Raw genomic sequence first — 25923 nt, 5'->3', positions numbered from 1 at the left:
CCCACAGTGGAGACCTACCCGAGTGCCATGGGCCCCATTGTGATGTCATGGCCTATCCTCTCCATTCCAGAATGGCTGCTGTCAACCAAAGAACACACACACAGTGTCATAATGCAGCCTAACCCATGTGCCATGCACCCCATTGTGATGTCACAGATATTACGCTCCGGATTAAGCTATATACTGCCCAGAACGGTTGTATTTTTTTATTTAAGACTTTTTAAAAGCCTTTTGGTTCATTTTAACCTCTAATTAGCATCCGGAGAAAGAATGACACACTCTTCTCTAAGAGAAATTCTTTTTAATTTAGTGAAAAAAATAAGATATTTTGGCAAAAGGTTTTTACAGGAGTAAAATACAACCAAGAAAGCATTTCACTAAAACATTCAGCACAAAGACCCATTCCACAGGAAATGCCTCCTAAAACAATCCATATGCCAGCTTAGTAAAACAGTTCATTGGTTTTAATTTACCCACAAGAGAAGGAAAAGAGTAACAGAAGAAAACAGCTTGAAAGGGGTAAAGAGAGAAGAAAGAGAGAAGAAAGAGAGAAAAAGAGAGAAAAAGAGAGAAAAAGAGAGAAAAAGAGAGAAAAAGAGAGAAAAAGAGAGAAGAAAGAGAGAAGAAAGAGAGAAGAAAGAGAGAAGAAAGAGAGAAGAAAGAGAGAAGAAAGAGAGAAGAAAGAGAGAAGAAAGAGAGAAGAAAGAGAGAAGGAGAGGAAAGGAAAAAAGAAATGGTTACCAACAAGTTTTGGTGGTTCACGTGGTGCCAGCTGGAGGGGGAGAAAAGGGAAGAGGGAGACCTCATGGAGTCTCATGTATTTATAGAGTTCAGTTTTCCCCCCCAAGCAGGATATCTGGCAGGCCAGAGTGAGTTGTGCTGTAGCCAGTCACAGGCTGCAGGGGTGTGGTGCGGGCTGGCTACAAGGCAGCTCTGCCTTGACTGACAGCCCAGCTACAGGCCTTCAGCCGTGCCATGTGCTCTGCATGGGCAGCAGGCCTTATGAGAAGGCCTTACCACATTCCTGCAGGTCTAGGCCCAGCCCTTCCCCACATGCACACACACACTCACAGTGAGTTGGTTCTGACCCATATCAATAATTCAGTGAGATTCAGATCCAGGATCTCTCAACAGACTACCCTCTCCATTTAAGAATGTCCCCTGGCAACCAAAGTCCAAGCACCTCACACCTCACAGAACAGCCCATCCCATGTAACTTACGCCCCTTTGTGATGTAATGGCCTATCCTCTCCATTCCAGAAAAGCCCCTGGCAACCCAAAAACCAGCGCCCCACATTGTCAGAATGCAGCCCCGCCCACGTGCCATGGGCTTCTTTGTGATGTCACGGCCTATCCTCTCCAACTCCTAAAGGCCCCTGGAATACAAAGAACACACATCCCACTCCCCTACATTGCAACCTTACCTCTGTGGTATGAGCCCCTTTGTGATGTCACGGACTATCCTCTCCATTCTGGAATGGACCCTGGAAAACAAAGAGCCAACGCCCCACACCCAACAATGCAGCCCTACCCATGTGCCATCAGCCCCTTTGTGATGTCATGGACTATCCTCTCCATTCGAGAATGGACCCTGGAAAACACAGAACCAACAACCCACACCCGCAGAGAGCAGCCACACCCGTGTGCCATGGGCCCCGTTGTGATGTCATGGCCTATCCTCTCCATTCCAGAATGAGCCCTGGAAACCAAAGAACCAACACCCCACGAAGTCAGAGTGCAGTCCAACCTGTGTGCTATGGGCCCCTTTGTGATGTCATGGACTATCCTCTTGTCTCAGTTTAACGAGACTGAAGTGTTTTGCTAAGGAGGATGTTATGAGGAAGACCAAACTCCTCCCTCTAAGCAATTGTAAATCCGAAATTAAGAGGCTCTAATTGAGGAAGCATGGAGAAAGAAAAAATAACAGCCCTTTATTAAAGGATATATGTGTATTGGCAGAACAGCAAAAGAATACAAAAACCGATCAAACCAATAATCCTGTACCCAAAAATCCCCCTCAAAAGGAAACAGGTCGGTACTTTTCCATCTTTTGACGCAATTCTAACAACGGTCAGCAGGGGGCGCTGTTGAATCACTGGAGGAGCAGAGCCTGCAGTGCTCGGTGTTGGCCAGCAGGGGGCGCTGTTGGGCCTGGCGGTCGCCGCGCGGGGCCCCGGTCCGCGGGAGAAGCCGAAAATGGAGGTCTTCCCCCCCCACCGGGGGGAAAAGGGGGCTTTCCCCCCGAAACTCACGCTGTTTGCGGCTGGCTGTGGCCGGGATTTCCCCCTTTTCGTCGATGGACACACGCCGCTGGACACACGGGAACGGAGGAGGGAAACCTCCTCCCAAAAGGTTCCTCTGCAGGTGGGTCAAGCCTCTCCGATGAAATCCGAGCAGATCTGAGCTGGGACAGAACAGGGCGCAGGAAAACGGAGGCACACCGGGGCCAGAAAACAATCCAGCTGACCAGGCCAAAACCAAAGTGAACCTCGGACCCCTCCTACACAAACCCTCCCTACAGTCAGAGCAAAAGTGAAGTCCCTCCCATTTCCGAGGAGAGGGGAAAAAAACCTCATCACCCCTCCCCAGTCTTCGGAGGGCCATCAGCTTGGAATGTGGATCTGCTGGTTAGTTCTTTTGTGTGGGGTCAATCACCCAAGGCGAAAACTACCCTCCCCCTTTCAACATCCCCCCCCTTACAGCAATGCATGGGAAAGAAAAATTTCCTGCCTGTTTTTTTAGAACAAGTAAACCTATGACAACCATCAAGGTGTTGATGCTGTCAGTGACTGAGGGCTGTTAACCCCACTCTGACAGAAAACAGAAGTCACAGGAGTTATTTATCTACAGCTGATTCTGCTCATTTCACCAGCATGAGCCACAAATTAGGGAAGAGAAGGAGACTTCTCAAGTTAATAATAGCAGTAGAAGACAGAAATTGGGCCACCTCAGGAGAATCTAGTAGGAAAAAAAGAAAGTGGTGGAGGAGGATGGATCAATGCTGTTACTCTTTCACCTGACAGTACTCCAAGGATATGTCGGTTTGAGCTACTCCTTCCAATAGGTGGAATAAAGGGCTTTTGTACAGTCACACCATGCTCTCTTTCCTGCACAGTTACAGGGTGCTTCATCAGCCAGGAGCTGTATTTTGTGATACCTCTCATGCTTCTTCCAGGATTGCTCTTGTGAAAATTTTTATTTATTATCTTTATTATTAAGCATTGAATAACCAGTGAATGCTCTAAAGCATCTTTACTTCAACCTGTACTTACCAGCATAACAATCTAATGCAAACCATTCATTTTCAGCCCATGTCTCTCCTGGAAGGTGTTTCTTCTGCTATCACCTACCATAGCCATAACCCGTGAGAAAGGCAAATAAGGAAAAAAATAAAATCACCAAAACAAACAAACAAAAAAAAACACACAAAAAAAGCCGCCAAACGACCCTAACCCCACATTTTATCCAGCTACCCCAGAGCAACTCTGGAGCTCAGTGCGAACCACTGATGGCCTCCCCCAGTCCCGAATCCTCGGGGCTGCTCCACCCCTGGCTCCTTTAAGCCCTCCGGGCTTCCCCAGACCAGCTCCCCCAGCCCCGGCCCCTCCAGCCCCACAGGACTACCCCAGCCTCCCCCGGGCTCCTCCAACGCCGGCCTTCCTCAGCCCCTCCGAGATCCTCCAGCTTCCCCCCGCCGGCGCCTCCAGTCCCGGCCTCCCCAGCTCCCTCAGCGCCGCCGGGCTCCTCCAGCCCCGCGGTTCCAGCCCCAGCCCCTCCATCCCGCTGCCGTCCGCCTGCTCCAGCCCCGGCGGCACCTCCAGTCCTCCTAGGTTCCCTCAGCCCCCCGGGCTCCTCCATCCCAGCTCCCCAGCCCCTTCAGACCCACAACTTCTCCATCCCGGCTCACCCAGTCTCCTCAGCCCCCAGCGCTCCCTCAGACGCCCGGGCTCTTCCATCCCACCTGCCCCGGCTCCCCCGTCCCCTCAGACCCGCAGCTCCTCCATCCCGGCTCCCCGTGTCCCCTTTAGCCCCCGGGCTCCCTCAGACCCGCAGCGCCTTCCTCCCGCTGCTGCCCGTCTTCCCCGGTCGCCTTAGACCCCCGGGCTCCTCCATCCCGGCTCCCCTGTCCCCTCAGTCCCGATGCTTCTCCATCCCAGCTCCCCCGTATGCCCTCAGAACGCCCCGCCCTCTCAAGCGTCGCTCCCGCCACGACGCTAGAACGGCCGGGAGGGCATGGCCTGACCGAGGGCGCGGCCCAGCGGGGGTGGAACCGATTGCAGGGCGGGTCCTGTCGGGGGCGTGGCCTGTGGGGGGGCCGTGGCCCGCCGTGGGCGTGCCCGTGTCCGTGCGCGCTGACGCAGCGCCGGCGGCGGGGGCCGCGTTCGGCCGCCCGATCCAACATGGCGGCGGGGGGCGGCGGCGGCCGCGGGGCCGGCGGGGGCAGCGCCCCGCGATGGGGCAGTGGCGGCGGCCGGGCCGCGCCGCACGAGAAGCTGCCGGTGCACGTGAGTGCAGGGCCGCCCCGCCGGGCGCGAATGACCCTTGCCCACCCCCCTTCCCCTCCCCACCCTATCCCGCGAAGGGCCGGTCCCCGCCGCTTTCGCCCGCCCCGCCCTGACCGGACCGGCCCTGGCCGCGGTGCTGCACTCGCCCCCTCGGGGCTTGTACCCCCTAACGCAGGTAGCGTGGGGGGTCCCCTGGGCATGTCCTCCCCCCGCTGTCCTCCCCTGGTTCCATGGGGTCCCCTGGGGCCGCGTCCCCCTCCGCCGGTACCACACGGCCTCCCCCGGGCCTGTTCTCCCTCCCCTGTGCCGTGCCCCCTGCCCAGCCCTTCTGGTACCGCGATTATTCTCCATCGGGACCTGTTCCCGGCTCCCCGGTGCCGTGTCCCCCACTCCGTGCCTTGCCAACCCCCCCAGCACTAGGAAGCCCACTGGGTGCCCACCGAGGCCGGCCCTCCTCGGAGCCCCCTCACCTGGTACCTTGTGCCCCTCCCGTTCCCCGGGGCTGTGGGGGCTCCCCCGGGGGCAGGTCCCACCTACCGCAGTGCCTTGAGAAGCCCCCTCCCCAATTCCGGGGCCATGGGGAGCCCCGGGGACTGTTCCTCACCCCTGTTCTCACCCTGCAGGTGGAGGATGCGCTTTCCTACCTGGACCAGGTGAAGATCCGGTTTGGCAGCGACCCTGCCACATACAACGGCTTCCTGGAGATCATGAAGGAGTTCAAGAGCCAGAGGTAAAGCCCAGGGTGCTCTGGGCTGCTTCTCAACCTTTCATGGAACTGCGGAATATCCTGAGTTGGAAGGGACCCACAAGGACCATCCAGTCCAACTCCTGACCCTGCCCATACACCCCAACAATCTACTCTGTCCCTCAGAGTGTTGTCCAAAGGCTCCTTGAGCTCTGGCGGCCTTGGGGCCATGCCCACTGCCCTGGGGAGCCTGTTCAGTGCCCCACCACCTGAGATCCTTTTCCCGAGATCCATCCCAAACCCCTCTGATGCAACTCCAGCCATTCCCTCAGGTCTCAGACCTCAGCCTTTGTGGGGTCTCTCTGCCTGTGCAGGGTCCCCCAGCCTTCACACCGTCATTACCCCTCTGCCCCACTGCCCTGTCCTCCAGTGGTGCAGTCACATGGAGGGAGAGGGCCTCTGCCCATCCCATCACTTCCCAGAGATGAAATCCACAGGAAAAGGCAAATCTATTTTTATTTCTCACTCTGAAATGCAGATCTTGAAAATAAGTGAAGCTGCTTGAACACAGAACCTCTGACCTGCCAGCCCTGCAGGGCATGGGTGTCTTGCCCCTTCGGCAACCTGCACACTCACCTCTCTCCTCTCTGAATAACATTCCCAATGTGAGGCTGGTCATTCCCTCTGCTTGGGCTAATATCTAGATCTGAATTTCCCAAACTTCTTAAAAATTGCATCCCTGAGGAGCCAGATGCTTCACTTCCTCTGGCATTTTCTAGGTTTAAGATGTATTTCTCATTCTGATACAAGTAACAGACCCTTCTCAATTTTAGCATTGACACACCTGGAGTCATCCGTCGTGTTTCTCAGCTTTTCCATGAGCACCCTGACCTCATTGTAGGATTCAATGCATTTCTCCCTCTGGGCTACAGGATAGAAATTCCAAAGAATGGGAAGTTGAGTATACAGTCACCTTTGAATAGTCAGGTAGGTCATAGTCTCTAAATAAACTCTGTTCTGTGTGTTGCTGGACATATCTCCTGCCTGGAGATTTAGACTGGGGAGATTTATGTGTAGTGCATGTTGCTGAAGTTTTTAGATGGTTGTCAAACCTATGGTAATGGTTCTAATATAAATTTAAATATTTATTCAAAGAATCATAGAATATTTTGGGTTGGAAGGGACCTTAAAGATCACCCGGTCCCAACTCCCAGTTTATTCTCAAGCCACTGTTTAGCTTACAAGGGAATGATGATCCTACCTGAAACACCACTTCAAGTCCAAATACTTCAGATTTGAAAGCTGAAGTTGTAATTGGCCTTACATAGTTATACAGGTTCTCATTACGTGGTGTGGGCAGTGGCACATTTCAAGAAGGGATCCTGGAAGAATTGCATTTCCATTCTTCCACTGAGAAACTTGTTTAGGCAGTAGGCAAAAATATACAGAGTCGTAAAATCATCAAATTGTTCAGGTTGGAAAAGATCTTTTGGAGTCCACGTAGACCTGCAGTTGGTAACATCCTGCAGTGAAACAAAATTGCTGGGATACAGATGGATGTTGCCTCTGCTTGTTTTGTGTTCCTGTTGTGTGGTTATGGAGGCTGAAATAGAGCCATAGAGTGAATTCTGCTGATAAACTTGTGCTTTAACTCCAATTAGTAGCAGGAGCTATCCTTCAGATCTCAGTTCCCTTAGATCTCTCTGTTGCTTAGAAATTACCATCTGTAAGAGCCTTAAGTTTAATATTCTTAAAAGGGGCAGTTCCTGTGCAATAACCAGTGGGAGCAGGAGCTGCAGTGGGTGGTGTTGGTGCAGCATCTCAGGTGAGGCCAAGAACACCATGACAGTCACAAGTCAGTGGTTCCTACACCAGGTAGAATTTAGGGGATTTTTTTAGGTGATGGAGTTAAACTGGGTAGGGAAATTGATTGGCTAACGAATCATTTATTCAAAATGAAAGGAGATGTGAAAGGAGGTTCTGTAAGAACCTGGGCTGATGGTCATTGCAAGTTGTGTGCACCTTGCTGAGGATGAATTTTCTAGAGTGAGGTATTTTTTTGCCTCCTTTTAAAGGGACAGTAAGCTTGCACTGTAGCTATTGGGAGCAGTTGTTGTCAAATTTAATCTCTGCCTGTTGTACAGACCACAGAGTTCCCAAGGACTAGTCTTTGTCCAACAACTGCCTCACAGACATTCACGTATCCACTGATGGAGTTAAAAACTAGATAGGGAAATGATTGGCTAATGAATTCTTTTCGTTTTCTTCTTCAGGTGGTAATGTGTTTTAGTTAAACAGCTTGGCAACAGTGATGCTGGGTTGTTGTTGAACTTGCACTTGTGTTCCTTTTCTGACAAGTCTCTCTCTTGGGTGTCTTGTCTTGTCTGTCTCCAGGTGCCCCCAGAGCCTGTTCCCGGTGCGTTCCCTGGCAGTGGGATGTTGTTGCACTACTCCCAGGAGAACGCACACAATCACAGTGACTGCTCAGAGGAGTTCAGGCAACAGCTTCCATACAAAGAAGATAAATCCCAAATTCCCCTGGAATCTGATTCTGTAGAGTTCAACAATGCCATCAGTTATGTGAATAAGATCAAAACACGCTTCCTTGACCATCCAGAAATTTACAGATCCTTTCTAGAAATTCTTCACACTTACCAGGTAAAAAGTGTTCCATGGGAGGGACAGTGGGTTTGCACTGTAGGTGTTGAAGTAGTTGTTGTCAAATTTAATCTCTGCCTTTTGAACAGGCTACAGAGTTCCCAGGAACTGGTCATTATCCAGAACTATCTCGTAGATATTCACAGGAAATGGCAAAAATGTGAAAATTGTGGCACTTTGCAGGGACTGAGGTGTAAATGGACTGTATCCAGATCTGTGTTTACTAACCCTCAGTGGATTTAGTGATACTGTGTGTGAAAGGAGACACTGTAAGAACCTGGGGCTGGCAGGTGGTAATTTCAAGTTGTGTAGCAACTTGAACATTTTTGGCACAGGACGAGTTTTCTGACAGAGTGAGGCACTTTTTGACTCTATTTAACATCTGTGTGTATGTTTTCAGAAAGAGCAGCTGAACACCAAGGGCCGACCCTTTCGAGGCATGTCTGAGGAGGAGGTGTTTACTGAAGTGGCCAATCTGTTCCGGGGACAGGAGGATCTGCTCTCTGAGTTTGGACAGTTCCTCCCAGAGGCAAAAAGGTCTTTGGTATGTGTGTGCTGAGGGCAAGGCGGAATACTGAATACTCTCTGTATGTAGAATGTGCAAAACATTATGGGAAATCATACAGCCAGTAATGAACTTTGCTTAACGACACTCTCTATGTCCTGTTAGGATTATTTATGCCAGTTGGGAAGAGAACCTTGAAGTCATTATTTATTTACTGCAGTTCACAGGAAATGGACCATGTGAAGTGAACAGTGTCCAGAAGACTGAGCATGAGAAGAATCTGGAGCACAGCAAAAAGCGATCCAGACCATTGCTGCTGCGTCCTGTTTCTGGCCCAGCAAAGGTATCTTAGAATAACCTCATAGTACTTGTTGTGTTTGGATAATTTCTTAGATAAAGGTATAATGAGTAGTGTCTTTCAGGTATGTGAGTGTTAGATATGAGATACAAAATTTCAAAGTTATTTTTAAAATAATAATTGCTGTAGAAAAAGGGACTTTTTAAAGTATGCTTAAATGTGTGTGACAGCATGTTGGATGCTAAATATCAAGACTTTCTGTACGAAGTATTGACTCTGGAAAGGGAAAATTTGTTGCTTTTAAAAAAAAAAATCTTTCTTTGGAATTCTCTCTCAAGTGATTCCTTTTTCTTGTTGTTTCTCCTTAGCTGGGAGACATTTGACAGAGATTGCTGTAAGGGCTTGACGTAGCAATTCCAGATCACTGTTGGGGAAATACGGGGTCTCAGTCTTTGCAGGAAGCTGTTCTATGTCACTAAAGGGGAATTTGCTGGCATTTGAACCACAGCATGTTAAATATAACTGCTTGTTCTTTTAACAGAAGAAAATGAAGCTGCGGGGTACCAAAGATCTGTCAGTGGCAACAGTGGGGAAATATGGAACACTGCAGGAGTTTTCCTTCTTTGACAAGGTCAGGTTTTGTTCTCACATTCTGTGGTCTCATCTTCATCCTTTTATGTGGTTATTAATTGGCTGATTTTCTATGCAGTTTGTGTGTCAGCGCTTAGCAGTTTGCTGACTTTTCAAGTGGTAGGGAAAGATAGATCAAGAAGAGTGAGAACGGGTATGTTTGGAATATAAATGGAACATGTTAATTAACCTTTTCCTGCATGCTTGTCCCTTACAGATGTGTTTTTCTCTATTTTTCAGTGATATTTCCTCATGGTACCATCTGTAGCAATTAGATTATTGTTTGAAATTGGACATGTTTGTGCGTATTCTGGTTTTATGTTGCAGAGCAGACAAGTTGATCACTGCATCCATGGTTCAGATGACTTAGACATGAACTAAATGCAAGTGGCATTCAAGTGATGTGATCCTTTCTTTCCAAACTGTTGTAGGTTCGCAGGGTGCTCAAGAGTCAGGAGGTCTATGAAAATTTCCTCCGTTGCATTGCTCTCTTCAACCAGGAGTTGGTCTCTGGCTCTGAGTTGCTTCAGCTTGTTACACCGTTTTTAGGGTAAGTTACCAACTATCTCTGCTGTGTCATACTTTGTAGGTCCTACTTGTTACTTTTTGGACACATTTGGAATTTTGTTACTGAAGTTTTCAATTTAACTTCAGAAGTATCTCCTTCGTTGAAGAATCCAAGAAGAGGAGTAATAAAATTTGAACCTTTAAACATATCTACACAGCTCTTAAAGAGCATTTTGAGGAAGATATTTTCCTCTATCTGTTCACACTCTCTGTTTACTATCTCAAAATGTAATAAAGGTATAAACATGAAATCTGAGAACAGAGCTGTGAAAAGGATAAATAGTTCTAGCTCTGCTGTGAGCCTCCCAAGCTGTTTGACTTCCAACAGAAGAGGGAGAGTCATGTGGCAAGGATCAGTTTCTCCTCAGGCAGTAGTGAAGGGAAATTATTTTCCTGCTTTAAGTTAAAAAAGACCGTAAAGTAGTTCAGAGAGAAAGATGACAGTGCTAAAATGTTGGTGAAAGATCTCTCACTGCAGTGCTGAGTTTGTTTAGATATTTCTCCCTCTGTTTTGTGACACACATTAAGCACCCTGAAACTGTCAGAGTGGAATAACAATATACTTGTGTTTTTGAAGGAAATTCCCAGAGCTCTTTGCACAGTTCAAGTCCTTCCTTGGTGTGAAAGAGCTTTCCTTTGCTTCTCCACTGAGTGACCGATCTGGGGATGGAATGAGCCGGGAAATTGATTATGCATCCTGCAAGCGCATTGGATCCAGTTACAGGGCTCTCCCAAAAACCTACCAGCAGCCAAAGTGCAGTGGAAGGACAGCCATTTGCAAAGAGGTACTTTGGGATCAACCTGTTCAACCCCTGAACACACATTGCACTCACATAAATAAAGTGCTGCGGCTTCTGCATGTGGAGTTCCCTCTTCAGTGCTGAGTCACCAGCTTTAGTCTCATGTCAATTATTCAGCTAATTTATTTAAATAATATCCACATTTTACTAATTTTATCTAAGCCCATCTCAGATCACATCTTTAATACTTTTCAGTCTGTGTGCAGACACAAATTTATTCTTTTAGACAGAAAAGAATATTAAATATCCTGGAATTAATTTTCCAGCAGAGAGTCAGTATGGCCTTTGGAAACATTTTTTCTCCTGGGAAAGCTCTGAGACAGTGCCTGAGGCACCATTCCCACTGAGAACGCAAATCTGCGGTGTGGATGCTCCCACTCCTCCCAACTATCTCCTTTACTTACAGTTGTTCGTGACTGCAGGGTGATCTCTGTGTGTGTGAGGTGATAGAGAAGGTGCCTTAAAGTTTTCTGAGCAGGGCCCTGGCACAGTTCCACAGAGACCTCTAACCTGGGAGCGGTCAGTGCCTTGGGAATTAGGTGTGGAATGTCCTGCAGAAACTCAGGGAAGAAGTGTGCGAAAAGAGAGAAGTTTCAGAGCCCACGAGAACAGCTCTGAGCTCACAATTGCTCCATGTCATGTCTTTGCACTGTTGCAGGTATTAAATGATACCTGGGTTTCGTTTCCATCCTGGTCTGAAGACTCCACTTTTGTCAGCTCCAAGAAGACTCCGTATGAGGAGCAGCTGCACCGCTGTGAGGATGAGCGATTCGAGGTACCTCTGCTGCTGAGCTCCCCTTCTGCCTCCTCAGAAAGCAAAACCTCCGGCCATGAGGATTTCACTGAATTAATTGGTGCCCAGTTCCTGAAAGTTCTGTTGATGTTCGTTGGTTTGAGCTCGAGTTTGGTGTGTTCCACTTGCTTGGAGTCTAAGAGCTCTTCCTAGGCATGAGTCCAGTTTTAAATTGCATGTTACCTTTGGGAGAACTGTCAGAGGTTTGTTTTCCAGTACCAACCTTGCTGATGCTTCCTGGCTCCACCCGGTGGGGCTGGAATGGCTGCCACAAACCCTGGCTGCTGTTCAACCTGTTCCTGCTCTGCCTGTTCTGACACTATGTTGTTTTGTGAACTCTCAACAGTTGGATGTTGTCCTGGAAACCAATTTAGCCACAATTCGCGTGCTGGAGAGCGTGCAGAAGAAACTGTCACGGCTGACCCAAGAGGATCAGGAGAAATTCCGCCTGGATGATTGCCTGGGAGGGACATCGGAGGTGATCCAGCGCCGGGCCATATATCGCATCTATGGGGACAAAGCACCAGAGATCATTGAGAGTCTCAAGAAAAACCCAGTTACTGCAGTTCCTGTTGTTCTTAAGAGGTAATTCCAATTCTCCTGTGTATCTTTAAAGAATTTTAAAAGCATTTTTAAACAACTAGTGACAGGATGAGAGGACATAACCTCAAGCTGTGTCACTGGAAGTTCTGGTTGGACGTCAGGAGGAATTTCTTCGCAGAAAGGGTTGTTAAACATGGGAAGAGCTGCCCAGGGAGGTGGTGGAGTCACCATCCCTGGAGGTGTTCAAGAAACACCTGAACGTGGCACTCAGTGCTCTGGGCTGGTTGACAAGGTGGGGATTGGTCACAGGTTGGACTTGGTGATCCCAGAGGTCTTTTCCTCAATGCTCTTGTGATTCTGTGAACTGTTTTCTGTAAGTGTTGTTTCAAAGCATAACTCACCATCACTGGTGATACTTTTTTGAATTGATTTCTGGCTTCTAGGAATATTGAAAGCTTTTTGGTGCATCACAGTTGTCTTTGTGAACTGAAGTACACTGTACATTTTGCAGATTGAAAGCAAAGGAGGAGGAATGGAGGGAGGCCCAGCAGGGCTTCAACAAGATTTGGAGGGAGCAGTATGAGAAGGCCTATTTGAAATCCCTGGACCACCAGGCTGTCAACTTCAAACAGAATGACACCAAAGCCTTGCGCTCCAAGAGCTTGCTGAATGAAATTGAGAGTGTCTATGATGAGGTGTGTGTGACACTAAATAACCTACCCTCTGTGTCCTTCACTTGTACTGTGACCTAGACCTGTATATAGCACCTGGGACCATGTGAAAGTGGTTGTGCTCTGAGAGTTCTCAGTCAAGAACAACTGTCCCAAGCTCAGTGTTAATACTGGCTTATTTCTTCTGGCAGGAATGGCTCTTGAGCATGGATTGGAAGGATCTTTATCTATTTGTCTCTTGATTACAGCATCAGGAGCAGCATTCAGAGGGAAGAAGTTCATCCACAAACGAGCCTCATCTTATCTTTATCTACGAAGATAAGCAGATTTTGGAAGATGCAGCAGCTCTGATCAGCTACTATGTAAAGAGGCAGCCTACCATCCAAAAGGAGGATCAGGCAACCATCAGGCAGATCGTGCATCACTTCATTCCTGAGCTGTTCTTCTCCCAACCTCCTGAGCACAACATTTCTGAAGAATCAACAGACGAGGACAGAGAAAACCACCAGGGGCAGAACCCGGATGCTCCTGAGCTACGGAAAAAACATGTGCCTGGACCTCCAAGCAGTCCTTTGGAGACCAAAGCAACCTTCTGTGACGTTACAGCTGCTGAGCCCCACAACACTCTGGATGATGTTTACAGCCTCTTCTTTGTCAACAATAATTGGTATTTCTTCCTCCGCCTTCACCAGACTCTGTGCTCGAGGCTCCTAAAGATTTATCGTCAAGCTCAGAAGCAGCTTCTGGAATACAGGACTGAGAAAGAGAGAGAGAAACTCCTCTGTGAGGGAAGAAAAGAGAAGACCAATGATCCAGCCATGGAGCTAAGGCTGAAGCAACCAAGTAAGAACAATCCAGGACATAATCCACTCTTAATGCTCTGGTTGCCAGTGCTCCAGTTGTGTATATCTGAGTAACTGGGACCAGCAGGCAGGTCTGTGAGGGGTGTAGAGGTGCAAACCCCTGCTATATTTGGGGTTTGTGGACACAGCTCATTTAACAGGGCAACCAGTGCCATTTATCTTTTGAGGGCTCTCATGTGTAGTTCACAGAGACTTCACTGTACTGAGGTGTTCTCAAGTGTCTCATATTAATCTGATACATTGATTTAAAATGTAAATGGCCCCACAAAGAAATAGTTATTGCACAAGGCAGTTCTGGAAGTGCATGAGAGAAACTCTTCCAGCCTGTCAGGGCGCAGAGAACTGCCTGTCTGTGAGGATGTTCTCACACTGAACATCATGGTTCTTGAGCAGTGCTGTCCCTTGGATCTCTTAACTTCACTCTGCCTCTTCCATGCATTAAATGATTGCACTTTCCCCTGCCCAGGTGAGGTGGAACTGGAGGAGTACTACCCTGCCTTCCTGGATATGGTGAGGAGTCTGCTGGATGGGAACATCGACCCAACGCAGTACGAGGACACACTGAGGGAGATGTTCACCATCCACGCCTACATCGGCTTCACTATGGACAAACTGGTGCAGAACATCGTCCGCCAGGTGAGGGACCCATGGTGTCTGTGGGGCTGCACATCACCCTTCTGTACAGACAGCTTTCTCACAGTGTCACTAAACTTAGAGAAAATTAATTATTAAAAAGTTATATATGGTGGGGAAGCGCCCCAGCAGAAGTTTAGTGAGAGACTTCAGCTTTCCCACCTTAGAGGATTTACTCTTCATGGCCTTTTCCTGGAACAGGCTCCCCAGGGCAGTGGTCACAGCACCAAGCCTGACAGAGCTCAAGAAGAGTTTGGACAATGCTCTCAGGCACGTGGTGTGACTCTTGGGGATAGTCTTGTGCAGGGCTACGGGTTGGATTTGATGATCTTTGCAGGTCCCTTCCAACTCAGCATATTCTGTGATTCTGTGATCCAAACATTTTTTGAGTTCCAGTCATTTCAAAATTCTACCATTCCCAAAATATATCTAAGGCAAAACAAAAACAGTTCAATCCTTCTTAGTCAAATGTGTCTTCCAGTTGTAGTTGTGTTACAGATAAGGCACAACAGCCCCTCATTCTTCTCTGTTCCTTTTATTACAAAATCATGAAAAAGACAGAGAAATGTGGGAAGTCTCTGGAGTTAAACTTGGCTGCTTCAGCTGAGGTGTGATGCTGTGCTGACTTTGATGCTCCTTTCATAACACACTAGAGTTGACTCTTGCCCCAGGCTTGCTGACTGAAATCCCCCTTTTTTAATGGAAGCTTCACCATCTTGTGAGCGATGACATCTGCTTGAAGGTGGTTGAGCTCTACTTGAATGAGAGGAAGCGAGGAGCTGCTGGAGGTAACTTATCATCCAGGTGTGTGCGGGCAGCAAAGGAGACCAGCTATCAGTGGAAGGCTGAACGGTGCATGGCAGATGAGAACTGTTTCAAGGTAAGGACTTGCTGCCAGGGAACACTTTACCTGAGAGAAGTGGGTTTGGAAGCTCCCCACGATGGGGAGAGAGAACAACGTGGAGAGAAGGTACCAAAACCAGAGCGTAGACAGTGAGGGGTCAGACTGGCTCACTGAGAAGCCCTACTGCTTCTCTCCTAGCTCATATTTGTTGTCCAAATGACTTGTGAATATATAGCATTTTACTGTGAACCCATGTGGCCAATATCTTCTGCCTGTAACTTCATTACAGGTCATGTTTCTTCAGCGGAAAGGACAGGTGATCATGACCATTGAGCTGCTGGATACAGAAGAAACCCAGACAGAGGATCCTGTGGAGGTCCAGGTAATACCACAGAGATCGTGGAGTCTGTGTGCCACAGACAAAGCAGATGTCCAAGAGTACTCTCCTGATTTCTTGTTCCAAAATGTGAGACTTTGCCAGGAGGACAAGTTTACCTGGGAGGTGGTATGATGACATGTGGGGTTGTGGTCATGGAGAGAAATGGTCTGATGATAGCAGAAGAGTTTCAGCATAAATCAGCCTCAGAATAAACAGCTTGGAAATAAGCAAGTTCTTTGCAGTGATGTTTGTCCCGATGAAGTGAAATCTGACTGGAACTGGTCTCCCTTGCGTAGCACCTGGCCAACTACATGGAGCAGTACGTTGGAGTGGAAGGAGCTCCCAACAACCAGAACGATGGCTTCCTCCTGAAACCGGTCTTTCTGCAAAGGTGAGCTGCTCAGTCCTCTGAGCCACACCTGAAACAGCTGGTGTGGCTTCCTCTCTGCTTGTGTGGCAGTGGGTGTGGGGAATGTGCCATACAGCAATCCCAGGGTAATGCCCTCACCTCTGAGGTCCAGAGGGATTGATGCAGTCCAGTGCACTGCATGAGGATGCTGAGGAAGAAATTTATGCCCACGGCACCAAGGTTTGTTCATGCAACTGTGTTTAGAATGGAGTGGACCTGCCTCAGCAGTCCTTTCTGGGAGGAATGTGAGGTCTACTTTGTTCCCATTTCACTAAATATTTGTCACAGCAAACACAAATTGGACAGATTGGAGGAAGATCCTGGAGAGAGCCTGACAAGCTAAATGTGGAAGTACAAGCTTCATACTTGTGCTGTGAGCTCTGCCAGCTTAGGGGAAGGGATGGCCAGGTGTGACACATGCTTTGTCATCCTTGTTTTGTCCCAGAAACCTGAAGAAGTTTCGCAAGTGGCAGTGCAAGCAGGTGAGGGCCCTGCGCAGTGAGGTGAAGAGCTCCTGGAAGAGGCTCATCGGGGTGGAAAGCGCCTGCAACGTGGACTGTCGCTTCAAACTCAACACCCACAAGATGATGTTCATCATGAACTCAGAGGATTACATGTACAGGAGGGGAGCTCTCTGCCGAGCCAAGCAGGTGCATCTCCTTTTACTGTCTCTGCAGCTCGGGCAGTAGCAGGTCAAGGATGGGAGCCAAAAAGACAGGTACCAATAAGAAGTCTTGTGGCTGAATTCCTGCAAACTACACCCAGAAGTTACTGCTCTCTGTTGGATGAGACATGGAGGAGAGCTGGTAAATGCTCTGTATTTTGGATTAGTTCAGCAACCTTTTCTTTACCATGCAAATTTTGAGGGGGAGTGGCAAACATTAAGAAATAGGGATTGAACACAGGTATGCGGTTTCCTGTTTCCCTGTTTGTGTTGTGTCCAAATCATGCACATCTCAGTTGTGTGCGAGTGGAGAGGCGAGAGCTTTGAGTTCTCCCCCAGAAACCTCTCAGTGACCTTTTCTGTCCTGCTTTCAGGTCCAGCCCGTGGTGCTGCTGAAGCACCACCAGCAGTTTGAGGAGTGGCACAACCGGTGGCTGGAGGAGAACGTGTCCATGGAGGCCGTGGATGTGGTTCAAGACTGGCTAATGGGAGACGAGGACGAGGAGATGGTGCCCTGCAAAACCACGTGTGAGACAGTGAACGTCCACGGGGTGCCAGTGAACAGATACAGAGTCCAGTACAGCCGCCGTCCCGCTTCGCCCTGAGCACATGCTTGTCCCTGGCACCATAAAAGTCAGAGCATTGCTGGTGAAGCACATTTACTCTGAGAATAGTGATGGGAATGCAATGTATGTATTAATGATATTTATCCAAACAGCATTTTACTTTGGATTATGATGTATTTTCCATATGGCATAGACTTGTCTCCTTTCAGTGTAATCCTCCAGCCATCATGAAGAGACTCTTAAAAGCTTTATGGGAAGGGGGCTCTTGGCATTGCCACACACTTTTGAGTAGTTTCCTGGCTTTAGGCCACTGCTGACCAGCCCATCCTGGAAGGCTCAGTGAGGGGGTGAACTACCACTAGTGGCTTTGTTGGAGAGATGGAGCTCAACTGGTATTTGAGCAGATGCTGGCAGCTGCTTCCACTTTGAAGGGTTTAATATTCCCCATCTTCCTGAATTTATGCCATCTTGGAGCCTGCAGAACTCTTCAATGTAACCTGGGAGTGCCAGAGTGGCTGAGAGCCCCTGCCACAGCTCAGCAGCCTCGCTCTGGGCGGCTCCGTTATTCACGTGAACAAGGCAAGGGATGATTCTTATTACTGTTGCTCTGGTGAGAAAAATGCCAAAACTGAGACAAGGGTGACCAGCACTCTGAACGCTCTGACTCTCCCTCATTAACCAAGAATTCTGGAGCATGAACTAAAGGGAGGAAACTGAGCTGCAGCACCGGGCAAGGGAGCGATTCGCGGCACAAGGACCCACCGGTTGGTGTTGCCTTGGGAACTGAGGACCTGCTGTAGCCTCTGCCTTCTTCAGCAGGAGGGAGGAATATCCATTGCGAGGTCTGGCCTGTTTTTTGGTTTGTGTTTTGCATGTTGATCGGCAGCTCCAGAGCATTCCCGGCGGTCCCCTCCCCTGTGCATGCACGGGGTTCGCTGGGTTGTACCGCATCCTTCCATCGGCAGATGGAGCTCCCGGAGCGCGGCGTGTGCTGGAGCTGAGCTGTGTCCTGAGAACTCTCCTGTTTCTGCTGGCTCAGCACAGCCGCTGGATTTGCAGGGACACATGGAAATCTGTCCTAGGCGGTGTGAGATCCAGCTGCAGCCATCGTAGATGAGCTTTTCCACTGTACTGCTATCGAAGCTTTTTCACCATGAAACCTAACAAACCCTCCCCTGACCTGTACAGAAAACACTACATCAATCATCTAATTCATCTAGTGAGAAATCGAGGAAATGTAGTTGTGTCTGTCCTTGGGATTTCACTCCTGTTTTCCAGGGGCCAAGGGAAAGCACACTGTCCATGGAGTGTATTACAAACATAATGTCTTGAGGCATATCCAACCTCCTTTCATCTTTTCTTCCAACTCTTTTCTGGCTTTTGGGGCAATAAAACCCCCCACCCTGATACTTTTTGTGGCTTTGATTTTTAGGTTATTATTTCTGCCAGACCTAAGGAGCAGCCTGGAGGATTTGTCCTGGGTTATTTCCACTGTACGACATTTGGTTTCGAAATTGTTTCGCTTGAGAGTAGAAAAATTGGCCTTTGGGGTATGCTAAATAGAAAACTGTCCTGAGTCTTTGTCTGTTTTGCAAAATAATCTGTGGGAGGGAAGCAGAGAGGCCAGCCTCTGGCATTCATGGCCACTTGCACAACCACTCCCAGCAGAGACTTTTCATCAAGAACTCCTGTTTTCCTGGTCTGAGTCTCTGTTAAATTTTGGTTACTGAAAGGATCTGAAAGTTCCTCCCCTGCTCTTGTTGCAGGAAGGGACAAGAGACACCAAGGGGTTGGGGGGGAACCGGGGGACAAACCCAGTGCAAAGGACAGTGTCCCCCATTTGCCTCCATTCAGCTCACCGAAACACACCTCAGTGCTCACCTCTTTGCTGACTCCCAGTGGAGATGACAACTGTGCCAAATTTTATGGTTTTATGATACAGAAAAACTGCTTACTGGAAAATAGGTTGAAACTTGTGGCTTAAAATGCATTTGATTCTAGGTGTACTGAGGTGGGAAACACCCCTGTGCGCCGTCCTGATCCATCACCCCATTTTAAGTGTACTTCAGGTATTTTTAAGCATCCTTATTTTGTAAACCTTAATTTATAATCAGAACAGATTAAGCAAGACTTTTGCCCTTTGCAGTGCTGTTGTCTCAAAGCCGAGAGTAGCAAGGATGGGAAGGGAATAACAGGCAGGGTTTGAGAGGGGCTTGTTCGTGTCTGGGGGTTTCAGCTCGACTGCTGTGTATCTGCACGACCTTGAGTCAAGAGTTTGTTCTTCCATTTGTTTGAAGGATCTTTGCTTTTGGGCTTGTAATTGCTCTGCCAGCTCCTTGAATGTAGTTTTTTTTATATTTATTTGCACATTCAAGTAAAATAAAATAATGATTTTAAAAGTCTGCAGCTCTCGCTGGTTTAAATTTCTTTCCTATTAATTTAAACTTTCTGACAATCCCTAAAATTGATTGTCTTGTACCTGAAGCTGGATTTTAAATGGTAGAAAAATGCAACTGAAAAGGTGAATGAGCTTCTCTTCTAGCAGTTCCCGAGCAGAGTGTAGGATGTGCTGATGTGTCTGTGTGTCAGCTTGTTTCCAGCGGGGCAGCCAGTGTTCAGTGAGGGTATAAGCAGAGCACTTGCTAAGGAGAAAGGGAAATATGTTTCCTGCAAGTAGCCTCCAGTGGAGCTCCCACACAGGATCCCACATCTGTGCTGCCAGAATCGCTGTTGGAACCCAGGCCTATGGCTGGAGGGGAGTGGGGAGTCCATGGGGTGGCACAGTTGCTCCGCGCAGAGAGAGGTTTCAAAAGAAAAGATTGGAACAGCATGGAGCTGTGTCAGGGGGCTTGGGACGAATATTAGGGAAAGGTTCTTTTCCCAGAGGGTAGTCAGACACTGAACAGGCTCTCCTGGCCCCAAGGCTGCCAGAGCTCAAGGAACATTTGGACAATGCTCTGAGGGACAGGGTGGGATTGTTGGAGTGTCCTGGGCAGGGACAGGGGTTGGACTGAATGATCCTTGTGAGTCCCTTCCTGCTCAGGTTATTTGTGTCCTGCCAGACAGCAGCATCTTGCAGCTTGGTTTATTTACAGCAACACCTTTGTCACAGAGCTGAGTCACAAAACTGGCCCAGGCCTGGCCCCCCAGGAACTCACACACTCAACACAACAAACCGTCAGAAAAAGTACCCGATCCCAGTTCTGAAACCCATAAGAACATCTGCTACAGGTTAAGGCAACAGAACTGCAACTGTGAAAATAACCCTCTACCGGCCTTTCCCTCAACCTCCCCAAATTCCTGGGTAATTAGATGTTTAACTATGTTCCCTGTGAGCTCTGCACAACAAATGAATGAGTAGATTTTTGCAAATTAAGCCTATGTGACCCAGAGCTGATAGGAGTTTCCTTTACATCATCCCCAACACTTCCGTTGCCATAACAAAAGGCAGCTCTGCTTTCTATGCAGCCTCACAGAGAAACAAACTGTTGTTCTCCCAATAACAACCTTCTGATGCATAAATTGCACAGAATAATTTGATTAAAACAATGGTGGTGGGGTCTCAGAGGACATAGCCCACTTTACACAAGTGTTCTCACAGAGATCTTGGCCTTCTCACAAAGAGGACATTCCCTGTGCTCGAGGGTAGGGGTGGCCGGATGTGACATCACCCAAGAGCAGTTGGAGGTCTCAGCAAGGACAGATTTGGCACTGACAAACAGCTTAAAAATAGGGTTGCAGGATGGGATAAGAATTCATGGTTTTTGCAATTGATTTCAGAATTGCTAAAGGGAGTACCTGAGTTCAATATTTAATATTTCAGGACTTTTTTAACATTGCCATATCGGTGATGCACAAGAGAGTCAGGGCTGTGAATCAGTGAGAGAGTCTAGAACTGTGTGTGAAAGTATGAGTTGAGTTTTTCCTTGAGTTTTAGCCATTCCTCTGGATTAGAACCTTAATGAAACTAAGGGTATGCTCTACCAATTGAAAGACCAAATTAAAGTCTATCTTACTGAGAAAGAACCAAAAGAAGCAATTCCAGAACATCCAATGGGTTGCACTGATGTTAATAAGCTTCAAATAATCCTGGAAAAATGTCTTCATAAGTACACTGTGAAGTGAAAACTGTAAGCAAGCAGAAGAGTAGTTCTGAAAAAACTTAGTCTCCTCAAAACTTACAGCAGTGTAAAGCTGACAAGTGGTGAGGAGAATGTGTGGAATAACCAAGGGAAAAGATTGGGTGGGATCCCAGTGGAACAGGAAAGCTGGGATAAGCAGAAAAGAGAGGCAGGGAGATTCCCTGGAGCCATGGAGAGTCTCAGGGTGATGGCAGAGACCTGACAGAGTGAGGAGGAGGGGAACTGGTGTGCTAGAAAAGTCAGGAAGAGTGTCCAGGGAGTGAAGGCATCTTGTACTTACCAGAGCCTGCAGAGACATCTCTGGGATGGGGGAGCCTGGGCCAGGGGACCAGCATTTCCATTCCAGCAGTCAGTGGGTGTTTCTGTGCCCTGTGGCTCTGAGGGCTCAGATGCTGCACAACGAGTGGTGGGACTGGCAGAGCTAGCTCCACATCCATGTGAGGGTGGAAATGCCTTGTGTTGCTGGTGTCAAGTCAGAGCTGTTGCCTCTCATGTCTCCATCTCAAACCCAAGCTCAGCCTGGGACAGGTACTCTCTGCCCCGAGATTTCTGTCCTCTCACCTGCTGTCTTTAGCTCAGGAACCCACTGGAGCTGCTGGAACAGAGTCCCATCATTTCCCTACCACAGTTTGCTCTTCCAAACCTTAAAGATAAATGGGACAGGCCAGGTGGTGTTCCTGCCCTCCCTCTGAGCTTTCAAATCCCCAACCTGTATTCCAGCATTACATCTTTTGGGTTCAGAGCCGTGGAATAAAAAAGAGCCAGCTCCCAGGAGATGATCTATTGCACAATGAATTACTTGAAAACCAAGTTGTTACCCCGCAGGGCAAGGATCACACGACTTAAAGAGATGTTAACCAGCCGTGACAAACCTCTGGCACTGGAAGTTTCAAGCAAGCTGTTCTGCATCTAAGGCAATCACTAAAGATCACACAGCATCTGAAAAATGAAGGATACAGTGATGAGTAACCTCTCTGTGCTCCACTCCAGAGACCTGACTATAGGAAGCAGGGCTGTGATTTGCACACTATCTGAACCTGATTATGGATAATTTTTTGCATAGAGAGCATGGAAAGGATCCTGGCTGAGGCATGGAAAATATGTGGCCACATGAGTCATTCTGTAATGGTTCATAAATCCTGAGAGAATCACAAAAGCAAAACATCTAATATTGTATCTTCCCTCTCCTGCCAGTGGAACTCCACCTCTTGACACGCTCGGCACAAGGATGTGGGAATACGGTGAAAGCAAAGGAAATAGGATCATTTTCTCCTTGGAATAGAAGAATCTCATCAAACATCAGGCAGGCTCAGATTTGCAACCTTTAAAGAAGGCCATTCATAAGCTGAGGAGAAAGAAACAAGCTGCTCCTCAGGTTACCAAACCAAATTTACAGTTCCTACTGCTGGGCTCCAGCTTCTTTCCTTCCTCCCTTGCAGAGCCAGGCAAGGACTGAAGAGCAAGAACCTAAAAACCAGCACCCTCTCCATCCATGAGACACTGTCCCATTGGCCCATCAGCTTGCTGACCACACTGGGCTCCAACAAAGGAGATGAGAGAGGATTTGGAAGCTTCCCAGTGCTGCTGTGCAGGGCAGAGCACAGAAAGGACTTGTTCAAGGGGTTAGAGAAGGGGAACCAGGCAGCAAAGGATCTTAAAGGCTCAGGTAACATCTGCCAGTGCCTCTTCCAGCATTATCTGAGTAGTCCTTTGGGTACAACCAGCAGGTCTGCGGCAGCTCCATATGCTGCTCTGAGCTCCAAACCCAGGGAGAGAGCTCAGTACTCCAGGGTGGAACTACACAGCTTTGGGAAACATGCTTTTCTGGGGCAAGAGTGACTGGAACTCACCATTATCTACCCAATTGCAGGGATTTCCTGAGCTGCTCTTAGGCCCCTTTCCTGCTGGATGGAGCTGCTCTCCCTGTTCAGGTTTATCAGAGGAAGCACAAGTGTCTCCCTCACTTTGCCACTTGCCTTTGGTATGGCATGGTGCTCCTGCTGGTTCTTTCAAGTACAAATAACTCCAACCCAGAATACTTTTAATCACCCTCTGCAGTAAAATTGAGAAGGTGTAGGAGCTTCACCCCCTGTTTAGTCAGGGAGCAGGAGCAGAAATAAAGGAGTAGACCTCTGAAGGGTCGAGCCTGGTCTGGAGGCTGCAAGGCTGACACTAAAAACCTTCAACTGCCAGACCACGAGTCTGCAAGACCCCCGTATAATCCCTGGGAGCTGGGGAGGTCTGTCTGATCCTCAGCTCTGATATCTTCCTCTTTGTGAGACTAGAGAACACTATGAACTAGCACGTGGGAAAAGATCTGGATCTCCCCCAGAGCCATTTGGGTCTCTGTGGGGGAAGGATGCTTTCCAAGAGTATCCCGGAGCAGGAAGGAGACCCAAGTGAGTCACTCGAGGCATCATCGAGCTCTGATGATGAAGTACAGCCCTGGTACACTTCGGATCTAGATTCTTATGCCCCTCCCAGTCCCCCTGGGACACTGGGCTTGTGTCTGCTTGGGCAGGGCAGGCTCTGACAGCCCCCAAAGCCTCATCATTCCGGGATCTGCCTCTTGCTTCCGTGAGTTAAGGACTAACCAAAGGAAATGCGTAAGCAGGGTCACTGGTGTTGCGATTCCCATACAGCTCTGACACTGCAGTGGGGCACTGGATCCTGCACCAGGATGGGGAACCTTGGGAATGGGTGGATGTCTCACAGGCTCCTACTGTGCTGTGCCTTCTGGGGACTCCGTGTGACCTCTCAGGACTACGACGGTGAGTGTGTGTCTCTGGGTGAAAAATTGCTGTTTGTTGAAGTACTGGGTGTTTGGTACCTTTATAAGATCCCTGAAAACTCATTTTTTAATGAGTTTACGTGGCAGCACACTCTGATTGAGCTTTGTGCAGGCTCTAGCTGAAGCAGGAGGTGACAGGAGGTGACAGAGGTGATATGGCAGAGAAGGAAGCTGGGATGGAAGAAACTAGAAAGAGAAAGAAAAAACAGAGCAGTAAAACAGAGCACTTGAAAGCCAAATTTAGACTCCCACAGTAATGACTACACTGGAATGGCTCCAGACTTTCAGATTCTTGTGAAAGCCAGACAGAGGAATTGCTCTCTGGCCTCCCAGACCTGCTGATGGTTGTACAGCACCACAGTCACTTGTGAGCTGTGGGAAACCACATGGCAAAGGAATTGGGTCCATTCTCCGAGACGTTGCTGAGGTGACTCTTGCACAACTCAGTCTGTCAGCCAAGTTTTTTCTGCCCACCACAAACCAGTCTTTCCAGAGTACTGCCAGTTCCAGGGGTCCCAATAGAAATGGCAAAGAGCAGCCTTTGGGTTGAGCACTGGGGATGAGTGAATAACAGGCTGCCTTGTCTCTCAGATTACTCTCAGAACAGCACCAACGACCAGGACAAGACTCCAGAGACCACCCCGTGTCCCCGAGCCATCCCTGGGGACAAGGCCACCGTGAACAACATCACATACCTGCTGATCCCCGAGGTCACACACTCCCAGTTGGGCAGCACCCTCACTGTGCGCCTCATCCCTGCCCTCTACACCCTCGTGTTCCTGGTGGGGCTGCCCTCCAACGGGCTAGCCCTGTACGTCCTGGCCACCAGGGCAGAGAGGCTCACCTCCACCGTGTTCCTGATGAACCTGGCTGCTGCAGACCTGCTGCTCGTGTTGGTACTGCCCTTCAAGATTTCCTACTATTTCCTGGGGAATGACTGGCCCTTCGGGGAAGGGTTGTGCCGGCTCACCACGGCTCTGTTCTACGGGAACATGTACTGCTCGGTGTTGCTGCTCACCTGCATCAGCGTGGACCGCTACCTGGCTGTGGTCCATCCCTTCTCTTCCCGTGCCTTCCGCACCCCTGCCTTTGCTGCCTGGACCTGTGTCACTGTCTGGTTCTGCTCGGCCGTGCTCATCCTGCCCCTGGCCCTGCAGCAGCAGTCCTACCCCCTGCTCGGGGCAGACCTCACCCTCTGCCACGACGTCCTGCCCAGGCATGAGGATGACGGGTATTATTTCTACTACTTCATGTGCCTGATCGCCTGTGCCTTCCTGCTGCCGCTGCTGGTGGTGCTGTTCAGCTACTGCTCCGTGCTGCGCGTCCTCCTGCACGGGGGGAAGCGCTACTCCTACCCCATGAAGCTCACGGCGCTCGTGGTGTTCACCCTCGTGGCCTTCTACACTCCCAGCAACGTTCTGCTCTTGGGTCACTACTCCAGCTACTGCTCTAGGCTGTACGGGAAGCTCTACATCAGCTACATGGTGAGCCTGGCCATCAGCACCTGCAATAGTTGTGTTGACCCCTTTGTCTACTACTATGTGTCAGAAGACTTCAGGGATAAGGTCAGGAAAAGGTTCTTCAGGAGCAGCAAGCAAAACAGCACTTCCCTGAAGACCTCCAAGTTCTCCAAGGAAACACTCCCCCGTTCCAAACAGTCCCTGGTGTAAAGCCCCCAACCCAGCTCCCGCTCCCAAGGTACTCCCAACACACAGTGGGGGTAAAGAGGAAGACAACACTGGAATTCCACAAGTTTCATCCAGGAACCAAGTCCTTTTTCCTGTCTGCACAGCAAAGAGTGAATAAACCTGGGCTGTGGGATTCTTTGTGGTGTGAGATGCTTAGTGCTGAACTCATACATCAACTACTGAGACACTGCAGCTTCTCACCTGGTCAGGTATCACCAGGGATATTCTTGCTGCTGCACCCGGGGCTGCTTTTTCTGACCCTGCCAGCTGATTGCTCTCTGCCTTCTAG

General features: G+C 48.9%; 2 protein-coding genes across 6 annotated transcripts; both read left to right on the top strand.

The window, feature by feature from the left end:
• Positions 1-1763: 1763 nt before the first annotated feature.
• On the top strand, positions 1764-19416 carry SIN3B (SIN3 transcription regulator family member B). Of its 5 annotated transcripts, XM_032712012.1 has the most exons (21): positions 1764-2031; positions 2398-2627; positions 3309-3373; positions 5129-5235; positions 6024-6177; positions 7585-7848; positions 8249-8392; positions 8574-8696; positions 9193-9282; positions 9713-9831; positions 10426-10633; positions 11307-11423; positions 11788-12026; positions 12496-12679; positions 12904-13498; positions 13985-14154; positions 14858-15031; positions 15285-15377; positions 15671-15765; positions 16229-16433; positions 16822-19416. In XM_032712012.1, the coding sequence occupies exons 4-21, from the start codon at positions 5213-5215 to the stop codon at positions 17050-17052; spliced, it is 3228 nt and encodes a 1075-aa protein (XP_032567903.1). In that variant the 5' UTR covers positions 1764-2031; positions 2398-2627; positions 3309-3373; positions 5129-5212; the 3' UTR covers positions 17053-19416. The 5 variants fall into 5 exon arrangements, with proteins under 5 accessions (XP_032567903.1, XP_032567904.1, XP_032567905.1 ...); XM_032712013.1 differs by lacking the exon at positions 2398-2627; XM_032712014.1 differs by lacking the exon at positions 1764-2031 and having other exon boundaries at positions 2394-2627.
• A 4419-nt stretch (positions 19417-23835) lies between these two features.
• Positions 23836-25616, top strand: F2RL3 (F2R like thrombin or trypsin receptor 3). The gene is made up of 2 exons (XM_032712056.1): positions 23836-23926; positions 24538-25616. The coding sequence occupies exons 1-2, from the start codon at positions 23836-23838 to the stop codon at positions 25614-25616; spliced, it is 1170 nt and encodes a 389-aa protein (XP_032567947.1).
• Positions 25617-25923: the final 307 nt, after the last annotated feature.

The sequence above is a fragment of the Chiroxiphia lanceolata genome, chromosome 27, assembly GCF_009829145.1.
Source record: "Chiroxiphia lanceolata isolate bChiLan1 chromosome 27, bChiLan1.pri, whole genome shotgun sequence".
Classification (NCBI taxonomy): Eukaryota; Metazoa; Chordata; class Aves; order Passeriformes; family Pipridae; genus Chiroxiphia; species Chiroxiphia lanceolata.
This window is presented reverse-complemented; position numbering and strand designations above follow the sequence as displayed.